The sequence below is a fragment of the Centruroides vittatus genome, unplaced genomic scaffold (assembly GCF_030686945.1).
Source record: "Centruroides vittatus isolate TY-2023 unplaced genomic scaffold, ASM3068694v2 contig_1450, whole genome shotgun sequence".
In the NCBI taxonomy this organism is placed as follows: Eukaryota; Metazoa; Arthropoda; class Arachnida; order Scorpiones; family Buthidae; genus Centruroides; species Centruroides vittatus.
The window spans coordinates 1,109,041-1,123,539 of NW_027120902.1; the positions used below are offsets into that span (position 1 = coordinate 1,109,041).

The following is a 14,499-nucleotide window of genomic DNA, read 5'->3' on the forward strand; positions in this document are numbered from 1 at the left end:
TTTGTCAAATTTATAGTTATTTTAAATTAATAAAGTAAAGTACATACCACTTTCAGTTCTTTTACTTGATCTTTTAAAGCATATACAGTGTCAACCAAACTTCTACAAAAAAAATTAATGAATTAAGCAAATATCCATAAATGTATAAATATAATAAATTTAAAATTTTTTTATAACAGATTATCAAAATTTATAAATTACACTGTTTGTAATCTTTAATTACATCATATTTAAGACATGCTTTTGCATGTCAACTGGTTTTTGTTTAACCAAAATGATTTCTGTTACAGCATTTCTGTGTCTCCTTGTCTTTGGGTTTTGTCAACTTTAATAGAAACAACTTGTCAAGTCATTTAGCATTTCAGTCAAAGAAACTATTAGGTTAATGATGATCCTGTTTGCTTACAGGTAAACAAAACATTTCTCCAGAAACAATATAAATTGAAAGTGATTACTTAACCAAATGCTGGTTGTTCAGCTAAATTTAACTATATGAAAACACACTTAGTGATATAAACTTGATTAACAGATATAGGAAATGTAATGTACAATACCTTAATTTAGCTCAATGGTCTTATGACTCATTAATTAGATTTTACTGGTTCTGTTCCATTCAATACAGATAAATAAAGCATTTAAATGCTTCTAGAGGCCTGGATGATGGAAAACATTTTTAAATTTAACATTCAGATTCATTTTAAAATACAAATGACAACAGAACATAAGTTGATTTGCATGACTTCAACAGAGCATGAGAAACTAGCCATCTTAACACTCTAACACCTGATCAAATGGCAGCATAGATCATGATGCTGAAGTTATAACAATGAGCCAGTTTGAAATCTGAAAATGTATGTTTTAATACAATTTTACTGCTTTAATTAAAATATGAAATTGATATAACTGAAAGAAAAACTCTGACTTTTGATGTTAAACAAATTTATATAGGAAACTATGGAAGAACTTTCAAAAACTTTCATTTCTGTCATCATAGGTGAAAATGCTCGAACATTGAATGGTACTTTATGGGAGTCAAATGGTTGAGATCAAACACAAGTAGAATTCTTAGATTTAAATATAAAACAGGAATATTATCTGATCAGTATCAAGTTGAGTGTCGTTATTGATGTCTCCCGCACTCCAAAAAGTTTTGAATTGTCACCTGGAGACAAGGGAAGACCAATTGTTATTCATTATTTTAGATCGCTTCTTATTGTGTTTGTTGTCTGATTTGTTTGTTAATTAACCGATTTACCCACTGTATTATGCTTTTAAATTATTATAACTATTAATTCAAAAAATATATTATTTTGCAACTTGTTTTATTTAATTGTTTGAAAGAATATTAGATTCTTTCAAACAATTAAATAAAACAAGTTGCATTTCTAATAAAAACTATTCTTTTTTTAAAAATAATAAACTGTTTAATCCATTCTCATGCATTTAAACGAATTATTATATAAAGTAGAAACTTGATTATCTGAAAGGGTTTTCAAAAAAACTAGAACACATAGCATTGTACATATCACAAAGATCAAACTCTCCATGTAACTGGAAATTACTACATTTGTTGATTGTAGCACCACAAAACTAGATCATACATAACATGTTAAAAACAAAAATTAATATATATACATATACACAAAATTTACCTTTCTTCAACAATGGTTGTATTTCCTCTAATTTCTTCTACTATAATTTTTTCTTCTTCAGCAATCAATACTTGTGGAGTATCTATAAGAGCTACAGTAAAACAGAAAAATAACACAGGGAAAGGACAAAATAATATTAATTATAAATAACTCAAATAATGAACTTTGTGAATATTTTACATTACATTAAATAAAAATACTTATATATAAGATGTTACATAAACTTATAATTTAAAAAAATGATGATAATGGTTCAACTATTTTTATAAATTCTTATTTTTTAATGAGTCTTAAGATACATGTATATAGAAAACAAATCTAAATCACATTTACTCTATTTTATAAATAAATTAACTCCTCATCTCCTAATTTTTTTCTATTAAATAATATATAAATATTTTTTACACCAAAATACAAATCTATTATACTAAATTTACATATCCAAAGACATTTTTGATTTACATCAATAACAAGTTAATATTGTCAAAATATATCCAATATCTAAATTTAGCATAAATGTTGAATAAATATTTAGTATGTAAAGGAATTTGAAAGTTGTTTTCACTTTTAGATCAGAAAAAAACAAATAAAAATTACTTTATAAAAGTAGAAAAATTTTAAAAATTAATAATTAAAAGTTTTGAATCTATTGTTTTATAAAATAAAAAAAAATTTTGAAAGGAAATTATCTTTTATTTAAAATTCCTAAATTCTTCTTGCTTAATTAAAGATTAAAACTATAATTATTACAGTAATCCTGTGACACATAAAAAGATGATTTAAAGGATATCCTTCATTTTTCTTATTTTATATGCACAATCATAATGTAATTGTAATTCTACTGTGGACATTATAGGTCTACAAATTTTTCAAATTGCATCCAATTAAATTCCCACTGTTGTCCGTCCATTCGTCTGTCTTTCCTTAATCTCAAGACCAGAGTTAGATAGATGAAAGATGAGACCAGATATGGAAACCTTAGGGGCAGGAGGCCGCCACTATATATGGATTTCTGATGCAAACCAGAAGTCATGTTATTTCAGTTCTAATATTTTCCCCTAAAAAGTGTTAGCAATAGAGTCATGCAGGTCATCTATCTAACAGGAAAAGCATGATGTACAAGGGCAGAGAGCATATGTTTTAAATTAAATTTATGATTAAAAATTGCGTGACAGTGTCACAATAAATAATTTCTTGTTTCCAAAAATAATAATTAGAAATGTCAAATGTAACACATCATTAATTTTTCAGAGATCAAAACAACATGTTGATTAGTAAAGAATTTTTTAAAGGGAATATTTTTTCTTGTTGGAGAGAATAAATGGAATTAAATTATATCCTTTTTGTAATTTCTGAACAGAATTATCATCATTGATTACCCCAAAAAAAGGAAGATCAATACTGTCATACTGCAGTTCTTTAGTTTGCTAAAATCTGTTAAAACCTTTTAATCACTAAGTTTTATTAATATATCAATTGCTTGAGATCTTAAAATCAATATATTGATGATCAGAAAAGGATCAATATATTGATTCTTTATAACGACTTTTCAATGGTTTTCATAATTTTCAAGTTGAACCATCAGACTTGTTGTAAAGACCCTAATTTATGAATCTGTATTATTGGATAATTTGATAATTATTCAAATAATATTACATTAAATAATTCTAGAAAAATTGATTACAAAAATATAAATCTGAATTTTTTTTCTTAAAAAAGCTGACACAGTATTTAAATATAAACTTACATTATTTTGTAATAGCATCATAATTTCTAATCTGAATTCTGTTAATGATGAAAGAGATTCATTTTATAATGCAAATTTTTCTTCATTTTGAACAAATTGAAATATTAAATATCAGAAATAGTGTTGACATGAAAATTAAAATATAATTATTAATTAATGAACTTTCTTAAAGACTTGATAAAAGAATCTTATACTATCTCTTGTAATGAAATAAATATTAAAAACTTAATCTTGAAATGCATATTTTAATTTTTAAAGAAATACTATTTCAGAAATATTAGCATTATTAGTTTGTATTTGTTGTAAAATTTTATCATTTCATGCTAATAAGATGTGCATTTTGTATAAAATCAAAAATCTTTACTTTGTCTAATTAACAAATGTGCATTTTAAATTAATCTTCAGAGCAAATGCAAAGAATTAATTTAAAAGTAACACAAAACAAAAATAGAATAAATATAAGTGAAATATAATACAATTTAGAAACAAAATATTTTAAATACTTAATTTGTTATAATAGTGAAAATTGAACATTAAACAACAGGAATAGGTCAAATGCAAAGTGATAGTTGGTTTATTTAATATAATTTTTGTTGATACAATGATCAAATATTACGTTTTGATTATTGTTTGCTTCATTTTCTTGTAAACTATCCATAATCAGAATAATTCATATTACTTTGAAAAGTATGTATGTAATTGTAATTTTATCCAGAATGTACAGGTAGGCCTCCTACAACGCGGTACTTTTACAACGTGATTTTGCTCCAACGCGGTTGGAAAAACGCAAAAATTTTCTTACAACGCGGTACTTTTACAACGCGGTTTAGAGTATTTAGAAACGAATTATCTTTCACATAACAGAAAAATTGCAACGGATAACATAAGTGCAGTGGAACTTGATGAAACAAGCTCTGATTTTGAAATAAGACTAGTCAAACATTCTCGAACAAATATAAGTGACGATGAGGACTGAATCTGTGAGCATAACATTATGTTTCTTTTTGATTTTGACTTGAAATCATAATCTTTTTAGTTTTTATACGATGTTGAATTTTATTTCAGCTTTTTATGTACATAAATTTAGAAAATGGTGAAAATGTTACACCATAAAAGGCAGTTTTTCTCTTTTTTTAGAACCGAATCCCAGTTTTTGTATTAAGTTGGTGTCTCCTATAACGTGATTTCCCACGACGTGGTATTTTAAAGGAATGTATCTACTGTGTTGTAGGAGGCCTACCTGTATTTAAAAACTTTAAAATATTGTTAGAAAATATAATCAGAATCAGTCCATTCTTCTTCAGAGTTTGCATTGTCATTTAAAAAAATTGTTTTCCACATTAACTAATTTTAATTTTCCTTAATCTTTAATAATAGTTTTAAAAAAATTAATGGTTATTTAATCCTCTAAAATTCAGGTCAAGATCATCTAAGTGATCATTATTGAATTTATCACCACAAATACATTGGCATTTTTTGAACTAGCATTTCTGTAAAAGTTACTGAACTGTGGGGAAAAAACCTTCAGTAAAAAAAAAAAAAAAAAAAGGAATCATCAGGATATATAACATACATCATGGTATTGACAACATTTACGTTGATTAAAATGGAGTTTCAAACTCTCAAATAATTAATTCATTGAGTTCAATTTAATTTAATCTAAATATCAATAAAGTTTATATATGTATATACAGGGTGCATAGGAAAGTCCCTTTAACCAGAAAATTCTTGCAAATGGAGAGAGCTACAGCTATGCAAGTGAGGTAAAGGTATAGTAAAGCGACTATGCCCGACCTAATGCAAACGACAGCAGCGCCCCTAGTGGCAAAATTTGAAAGATAGGCAGTGTAAATCGAAAACAAAAACAGAGCAAACTTCCCAATTAGGAAGTTTTAAAGCATCAATTAATTAGTACAAAACGACGTGGTTCACACGGATAAGATAAATTGTTGCCTGTATACCCAAAAGTGTTCGAAAGCGATGCACGCCATTTTATGTGACGTTTGAAAGGAATAGCCATAGGCATGAAGAAATACGCACAATTTATTGCATAAAATACATACTTACGTCAATACAGTTTGATAACATCACACAAAAAACAATGGAAAGGCAAACTGTCACACAGTGATAACAAGTTAATGTCGAGTATGTTCAAAAACTTGTTATCACTGTGTGACAGTTTGCCTTTCCATTGTTTTTTGTGTGATGTTATCAAACTGTATTGACATAAGTATGTATTTTATGCAATAAATTGTGCGTATTTCTTCATACCTATGGCTATTCCTTTCAAACGTCACACAAAATGGCGTGCATCGCTTTCGGACACTTTTGGGTATACAGGAGACAATTTATCTTATCCGTGTGAACCACATGTCGTTTTGTACTAATTAATTGATGCTCTAAAACTTCCTAATTGGGAAGTTTGCTCTGTTTTTGTTTTCAATTTACACTGCCTATCTTCCAAATTTTGCCACTAGGGGCGCTGCTGTCGTTTGCATTAGGTCAGGCATAGTTCGCTTTACTATACCGTTACCTCACTTGCATAGCTGTAGCTCTCTCCATTTGCAAGAATTTTCTGGTTAAAGGGACTTTCCTATGCACCCTGTATATACACAATTATAATACAATATATATATGTGTATATATATATGGTACATAACTGTTTAAGAATAATCTGTTTCAAGATATTTTATATATTAGAATCATGAAAATAAGATGATGTGGTTAATCATGAATATTTACTACAAATCAAATAGCAGAATAATAAGTATTTCTATTTATTTAACAAAGTATGTGAACATTGAACATAAATATACATCAAATTTGAAATGGAATTAAAATATTTATCATCAGTTTTATTTGAAACTTTCATAAATTTAATCTACACATTTAAAACAAAAACAATATTTTTTGCAGAATTTTGTCAATAAGAAATAAGCCAACATAAGGACAAACTAGATATTTTAATTTATATATGTATATATATCACACACATAGTTAAGGTCAAACTAATGTTTTAATATATATATATAAGTATGTGTATGATATATTTGTATATAAATTAAAATGTCTAGTTTGACCTTACGTTACGTTAGCTCACTTCTTATTAATATATATTTGTTACCGGCCAGACCTGACTTCAGTTCAAACTAGTTGGTGTTGATTAGAAGTGACACAACACTTGTACAAAACTATAAAATAAAAATACAAACTGATAAGTAAGGATTAGCTTATTTTTTTATTAAGCCATGCACTTTTAAAGGTAATTAACTTTCGAAAATATTTTCAAAAATTCAAACGAAATAATAAAAGTAACTTTTAGAGTCAAACTAAAATTAAAAATGAACTTATTTGTGCTTCTTAGTGTAACATATAAAATATTTAATCTTTTATTTATTTTTACAGGGTGTACTGTGGTGGCATTTTGAATTACACAAAATCATTTTTTTTACACTGGCATCTATTTATAGTACATAAATCAGTTCAGCCTAGGTCAAACTAGTTAAACCTACAGTATTTAGGCCAAATTGATTGTCCTGGGATAAACTAGTATATCCTGACACGCGTAGGACAAACTAGTTTTTCGTGGTTAATGTTACTCTAGGTATCGAAGATGGCGGCTCGTCTCTGGTCCCAGCAATCAGAAGACAGGGAACAGTGGGGACGCACGTTCTAACCTAACCTAACCTATTCTAATAATTATGGTAATTTATTAGAATAGGTTAGGTTAGAACATGTGTCCCCACTGTTCCCTGTCTTCTGACTGCTGGAATCAGAGACAAGCTGCCACCTTCAATACCTAGTGTAACATTAACCGTGTTTTTATAATTAAGTAGACTATGTTTGAATAAATATTGTTCATCTAATTGATTGCCTTTTAATTTTATTTCAACCATTAATATACTTGAATAATAATTCTAAATCTGTTTGTCCTGAAATCAGGTTTGGCCAGTAACATTATGTGTATATATATAAACAGAATTTAACATTCCAATTTTTAGCTTGTAATCATTAACCAATTGATAACTCAATAACTATACAATAAATCAAATTTATTACATTATCTGTATCATTTTATAAAATGAGAAGTTTTTATTGGTTATTGTCACAAAAATTTTTATCCCAGCTAACTCTCATTTGCTATGAGGGTTTTCTCTGGATAATGTCATTCTGTCTTTTAGCATATATTGATTAATATCAAGGTGCACAATGGGTTTAAATACTCCATTTTAATATCATAAAGTTTGAAGATATAAACAGCTCAACTCAGTCTATTGACATTTTTTAAATTATTAATTTTTAAACAGGTATATGTTATTGGATTTTAAGTGTGAAAGCTAACTGTTTTCTTGCCCAAAATGAATTTTTTTTTTTTTTTTGAGAATGCCATAGCAATTTTCAGCTTTAAAGTTAGCAGCACTGATTACACTGTAACTTTGTTTGGTCATTCTTATTAAGTAGAGTACACTGCAAAAATTAATCTTACTGTGTAATTCTGATTTGGATTTAAAAATAGCTATACAACATGTCAATCTCAATCTAAATGCTGAAATGGCATTCTGAAACAAACTGATAAAAAATTGTTGAGGAAGAAAACTGTGAATAAATTTGGCACTGAAGATTTAATTGTATCAAATATTGTTAAAAACAGAGCCAAAATTTAAAAAACACCTTTCACTCTTTGATAGCTGTGTCAAATTATAAGTTAAATGCATGTATTTTTTTACTTTATTTGATTTTATGATTGTTAAGTACAAAATTACATGTTAAATTTAAATATATAATAATAAAATAATTTTAATGTGGCAAATGTAAGAGACATACAGTAGGCCTTCATGTACAGATGCAGTTAAAACCTTTTGATCAAATCTAAAATTCTTGTATTGTATTCCTCTTAATGTCAACATATTTTGAGTCTCACAGATATGCTATATTAAATGGATTTGACTGTATGTTCAGAGAATATAATATCATTATAAGAAAATATTAAATCATAACAAATCTCAGAAATATGACCTGTTTTTCAGAGAAATGTATTAAAAACTCTAGATTATAAATCATAAAATTTTGAAATAAATAATTTTAAAAATGATATATAATTTTCATGATTTTTCTAAAAATGAGAAGCTTTTATTTTAATTGATTGTACACAAATACTGTAGAAAAATGCTTGCATAATCTAAAACTTAGAATATTTAGTTTTTCTTTTCCAGTTATTGCTAAATATCAGAATTTATGGCCACTATTATACTTTATTTATAAAATTCAAGCTTACACCATTCTTTGATTTTTAAGAGTTACATCATTTAGAAAAAACAATACCAATTCGTGATTATTAAAAAAATAAAATAATTTTTAACTTATAGTATTTTTTTTTAAATCACTTCAATAACTTTATTGAGGTATTTTTTTTTTTTTTGGTTATAAATCAAATTACAAGATAGATTAGTGATGTTCCCTCCAATTATAAATAACTTTTATAATTTTAAATAATGCAATATTAAAAATATAAATTCATATTACAGTATATTACTTATTTTTTTATACATAAAAATATAAAATGTTATAAAAACTATTTTTATTACATCATTGTTTAAAGCAAATAATGTTTTTATGAAGCATTTTCCCAATTAAAAAAATTATATAAGAAAGGATCTGGTTAAATAATCTTGTATACAAAAGGTAATTGAAAACAATTAATATATTATCTGCCATAATAATTAACTGTTATAGAAAACTTCAGATTAACTTACAAAGTTTTAACTTAATATATTTCAAAGAATTTTTAGTTATTTTGCAATTTTTAATATTCTATGTACTGTACTTCATTTACATTTCATTATTACATTCAATATTATCTTATTTGTTAAAAGAATATATAAAATTATATTACAGTTATTTAAAGAAACAGTAAAAATGTTTTTTATAACTGTCAAAAAATAATTCAATGAAAATGAAAGTATTATAGAGTTTTAGCTTTGAAAGTAATTTAACTATTATTCCAAAGACAAAATTTATAATAATGTTAGTATGTGTAAATTGTAAGAATAGTTGTAATTTATATTGCACAGTATTACAATTAATATTGTAAATTTACTTTCTTAAATTACCTGGACTTTTTAAATAAGAAAAGGTATATGAATTTTAAGTTGATTATAAAATGCAAATGAATTTTGATTTAATTATCAAATGTTATGTAAGTATAATAATAATAAACAAGTACAGGTAACCCCCATATAACACGGGAGTTACATTAAAAAAATTGCCGTGTTATGCGAATCCCTACGAAACAAAGAACTAGTGCGAAAAGGGGGGTTAGGTTCCAAGAATTAAAAAACATGCTGTTAAATCCTTCTTTAAATCGGATTTATTATTCACAAGTCGAAAAGCAAATACAAAAAATTACAAATAAAAATAACAGTATACTGAATATTATACTGTAAAAATATAAAATAATATATATTGTTAATTTAAATACTTGCTAGGGGCGTCCCTAGTGGCCATTTTTGGCATACATTGATAGAATCTGGTTTTTCAGCTTTATATAGTAGATTTTTTCATGGGTAAAATACTTATTTATTATTTTACCAGAGGATTATTCATCCTATATGATGATCTCAGCATGAGTATCATCAACCAGTAACAGTTTTTATTACATTTCATGTTGTACAAGGGTTTTATTTAATTCCCAAACCATGTTAGAATGAACCCGTGCTATAGAAGCACTGTGTTATACGGGGGTTACCTGTACTTGTTAAATGATAAATTTGAAATGTAATAATAATAAACAATTACTTATAAATATCATCAATTCTCAGATTTAATTAGTCCAATTGGCAAATATTGATAGGTTAAAACCATCAGTGTTGGTAAAATTTGTCACATGGCCTATAATTCACACTTAGATTAGCATGTAAATATAGTTTTAAATTATTTAGTACATCAGACCACTGAGGAATAATTTTTATTCATCAGTGGTTTGATAAATTAATTCCAACTGTCAATATGAATCTAGGAAATACAAATATTTGATGGATTCATACAGATATATAAATTTATTATTTTCTTTCCTCTGAAGTAAATTCTTCCAATAATGCAAAAGGTTATAAATATAATTTCTAAATGTTTATTCTATAAACTTTTTGTAAATTTGTTGTTTCTGTTTTATGGATTACAATTAGAATTAAATTTCAGTAATTTTAGATATTTTGTCTTAATATTTAGTTCACCTTCTCATTAGTGTTCTATTTTTGAAGATTCAATTTTGAAAGTGAAAAAATTACAGCATATAATATGAAATATACCATGCTATAGTACTGTAAGTAATCCCATTATATTTAATATTTTTATAATAGTATTCTCATTAAAAGAACATGATGATTATCTCTAAAATAAAGAACAGAATAATAATTAAAAAAATTAAAGCAGATTAAATAAACTGCATAAGCAAGAAAAATAAATAAAAAAATAAAATATCATGCAAAATTCAGAACATACTTGGAGTTGAAATTATAATTAAAACTTTGCTTATAACAATAGAAGAAGCTGAATGTAATTGCAACATTTACTAGCAGAAAAAGATATAAAATCAAAAAAAATTATCATTTTTTTATTGGATAAAGATGTATAGAAAATTAAATTTATTAACCAATTCTTGTGAAAAATATTAATTAAATTATTATAGAATTCATAGAAAGTGTATTGAAAATTGAACTACAGATTTATAAACTATTTACAAACATCATTTGTCTATTTTATTAATGATATAATCTAAAGACCGAACATAACAAACTTTTAAAAAATAATAGAGAAATTTAAAAACTTGTTAAATCCAAACTGTGCTATATCACAAATAAAAACTTAAAATATTCTATACAGAAAAAAGTTTATTAATGACATTTTAAATGCTTTTACATTTTTCCTGAGATACAAAAAACTAGTAAATCATAAACAAACATCTGTATAATTAAATCTAAATAAAAATTTTAATAGAAGCTGTTGAATCAGCAATACATTGATTTTATTTCCACAAATAAATTTTTAATTTTGAAAAAATTTCTATGAAACTCTATTCTGTAAAACAAACAAAGATACATTACAAATGTAACAAAATTAATGTAAACAAAACCAACATTTATTACAGAAATAATTTAATAAATAACACTTCAAATGAAACAAATGTAAAGAAATCTTTTACATTGAATAAAATATACATTAAAGAAATTTACTACAAAAATGAATTGACAGAAGGAAATAATTTTGATTTTATGAAGTTAATAAATAATATCTAATTACATACAATATGTACACTTATAAAGGCATATATCAACATAAAATTACTTCTATAGGTAATCACACGTAATTCACAATTGGCTTTTGATATATGTATATATAATATTTAAAAATGTAAAACAAGCTATTTCTTGATTAATTTGATGCTGATTTCTTAATTATACAATGTTTAAATAAATGTTTAATTAGAAATTCATCAAAAAGTTTTAAAATTTTTTCAAAATATAGCATTTCTTATTTATCCTGAAAAATTATTCAAAAAATATTTTCATAAAGCTTTAGAATAATAATTTTTTTTAAATATATACATTTTTCTATAAAAACTTTTTCATTGTTTTTAGAGCAAAGCTTCCACAACACCAAGTAGCTGAACGGGATTTTGCATAGGTATAATCATCATAATCAGGGTCTGCAGACCCCCGTCCCCGACCTTGTAATGCCATCAAGTGGCGAATATCCACTGGTCATCCAATCATAAGGAGCATGGAATAAAGAGAGAGAGAGAGATCAAGAGATCACACAGTGAAAATTATTTACTAAATTAATAAAATCAGTATAATAAATTTATCCTAAATAACAAAAAGGTTTTAAAAACTGCTGTCAGTTTTGTAAGAAAAAATTTTTTTCTCAATCTATGTGAAATGAATTGAAAAGATACTTAATTTAGAATGTGTATAAACAAATACTTTGTTTTAGTGTGATTTAACTTATTTTTTTCATTACAGGATGAAATATCAACAAGAATTTATTTTCTAGAATGAGAATAAAATAATATCTCACAAAAATACATTTTATCTATTTTTATATTAATTAAAATTTTCTATATTATTTTTGTATATTAAATATACAATGTTTTCAGCAGTCTTTTATTATTAGATATGAAGTAGTATTTACATTACCAAATAAATAATATAGTAATTGTAATGTATGCTTTAATATAAATAGCATTCACTATAGACTAAATTAAAATACTATTTGAAAAATGTTAAAACTAGAAATGTTTTGTCTTTCTACATTAGTATAATTTTAAATGCAAAAGTAATATTGTTTTGCAATAAATACCTATAAACCTCATTGGCTTTTCTGTTATAATTACAGATTCATCACATACCTTTTCAATTTTTTATTCAATCAACACAAAATTTTCTGAGTGCATTTCAGCCTGTTTGAAAGCCCTCCTCAGCTGGGTAACTTATGTATATATTCAACATTATGGTGTTATAAATAAACATCTATAAAAGCATCCAACATTCATAAAAACAGACAATTACCATACATTAATTACCATACATTTTTACCACAATTTTTATGGACGTTTTGCATTGTTGTCATTGTTGAATGCAGTAAAAATGTACAGTAATTGTCTGTTTTACTTCTTCGGATTCTTTTATAGATGTTTATTTATAACACCATAATTTCAAATGTATATATAAGTTACCCGGCTGAGGAGAGCTTTTGAACAGACCGAAATGCATTCAAGCAAATTTTGCATTGATTGAATAAAAAATCGAAAAGGTGTGTGATGAATTAATTATAACAGAAAAGCCAATGAGGTTTGTAGTTATTTATTGCAAATTAATTAATAATACAGATCAGAAGCTTGTATTGAATCATACTATTGTTCATTATTTTCAACACACTAAAAATCATTTATTTTTTTACATGAAAGAAAAATTAATTGGAAAAGACATTTAATTCTTATCATATATACATTTAGCCAAAATTCATTATCACAGAAAAACTGAAAATGTAACAAAAAACTAAGACAAAAAAAATCTATTAAAAAAACTTTGATTTGCTGTTTAGAAAAAATGAAGTAGTTCACGCATATATGGATGTTAAAATAATATATAAATAAAACTAAAGAGTTACTTTATATAAAATTGCTCTCAAATATTACAATTTTTGTTTTATAATTTCTAAACTAAACATAAAAAGCTATTATTATTTTAGAAACATAATCAATACAAATGTTTTAGAAATATGTTTGAGAATAGAAACTAAATAATTATGTCATTTCAAACATTCTTAAGGAGCAAAAACCACATACACAATTATAGCAATTAAATCAAACTAAATATGTATATTAATGTGTAATAATAATATAACATTACATATTACTAAAATAGGAAAAACAAAATCTCCAATAATATATGGAAAATTTTGAATCCAAACTCAAATTGTAAGAACTTTCAAACCTTTCTGGTTCACCTTCAGATTTCTTAATTACATTAAAAACATTAGCATGTTGAGCTTTAAATACTTAGAAGAAAACTATACTTTCTTGTAGTGAATCTAATAGTATATTAATCAACTTTCATTTACCTCACCTAATCTTTCATTAGATATCTGGGAAGAATAGCAGTAAACACTTTCTTATAACTCATTTTATTTTCCCAACTTAGGACAACATTCAAGGAAAGAACTTACTATAAAATTTACAAAAAGAAAATTCTTTTTTGTAAATTTTATAGTAACAAGCAGAAGAAACACTAAAAAATTACAACTTTTTACATTTTGTCAGAATAGGATAAGAATAAGGACGACAAAATTATTTATTAAAGTTCACCTCTACTTGGAAGCAATCCTCTGGTAACTTGTGCTTCCAAACAGAGGTGAACTCTGCTTTATACAATTATGCTTTACTGCTAGTTTCCTAGGAAAATTTAGAATTATTAAAATTGTCAGAAATATTTTAAAATTTATTAAATTATGTATACAGGAGTCTGCAGACTTCAATAGATGATTATATATTTATTGTATAATGAAACTTACAATAAACACTGCTTTAGAAGTTAAATCTATTTA

General features: G+C 25.3%; 1 protein-coding gene across 1 annotated transcript in view; it reads right to left on the reverse strand.

The window, feature by feature from the left end:
• Positions 1–14,499, reverse strand: part of LOC136968366 (rho guanine nucleotide exchange factor 7-like) — a gene marked incomplete at its 5' end in the record, with an annotated part of 47,207 nt that overhangs the window by 941 nt on the left and 31,767 nt on the right. The window contains 2 exon segments of the mRNA XM_067262382.1: positions 48–102; positions 1,653–1,743. Coding sequence (XP_067118483.1) covers positions 48–102; positions 1,653–1,743 — 146 coding nt within the window.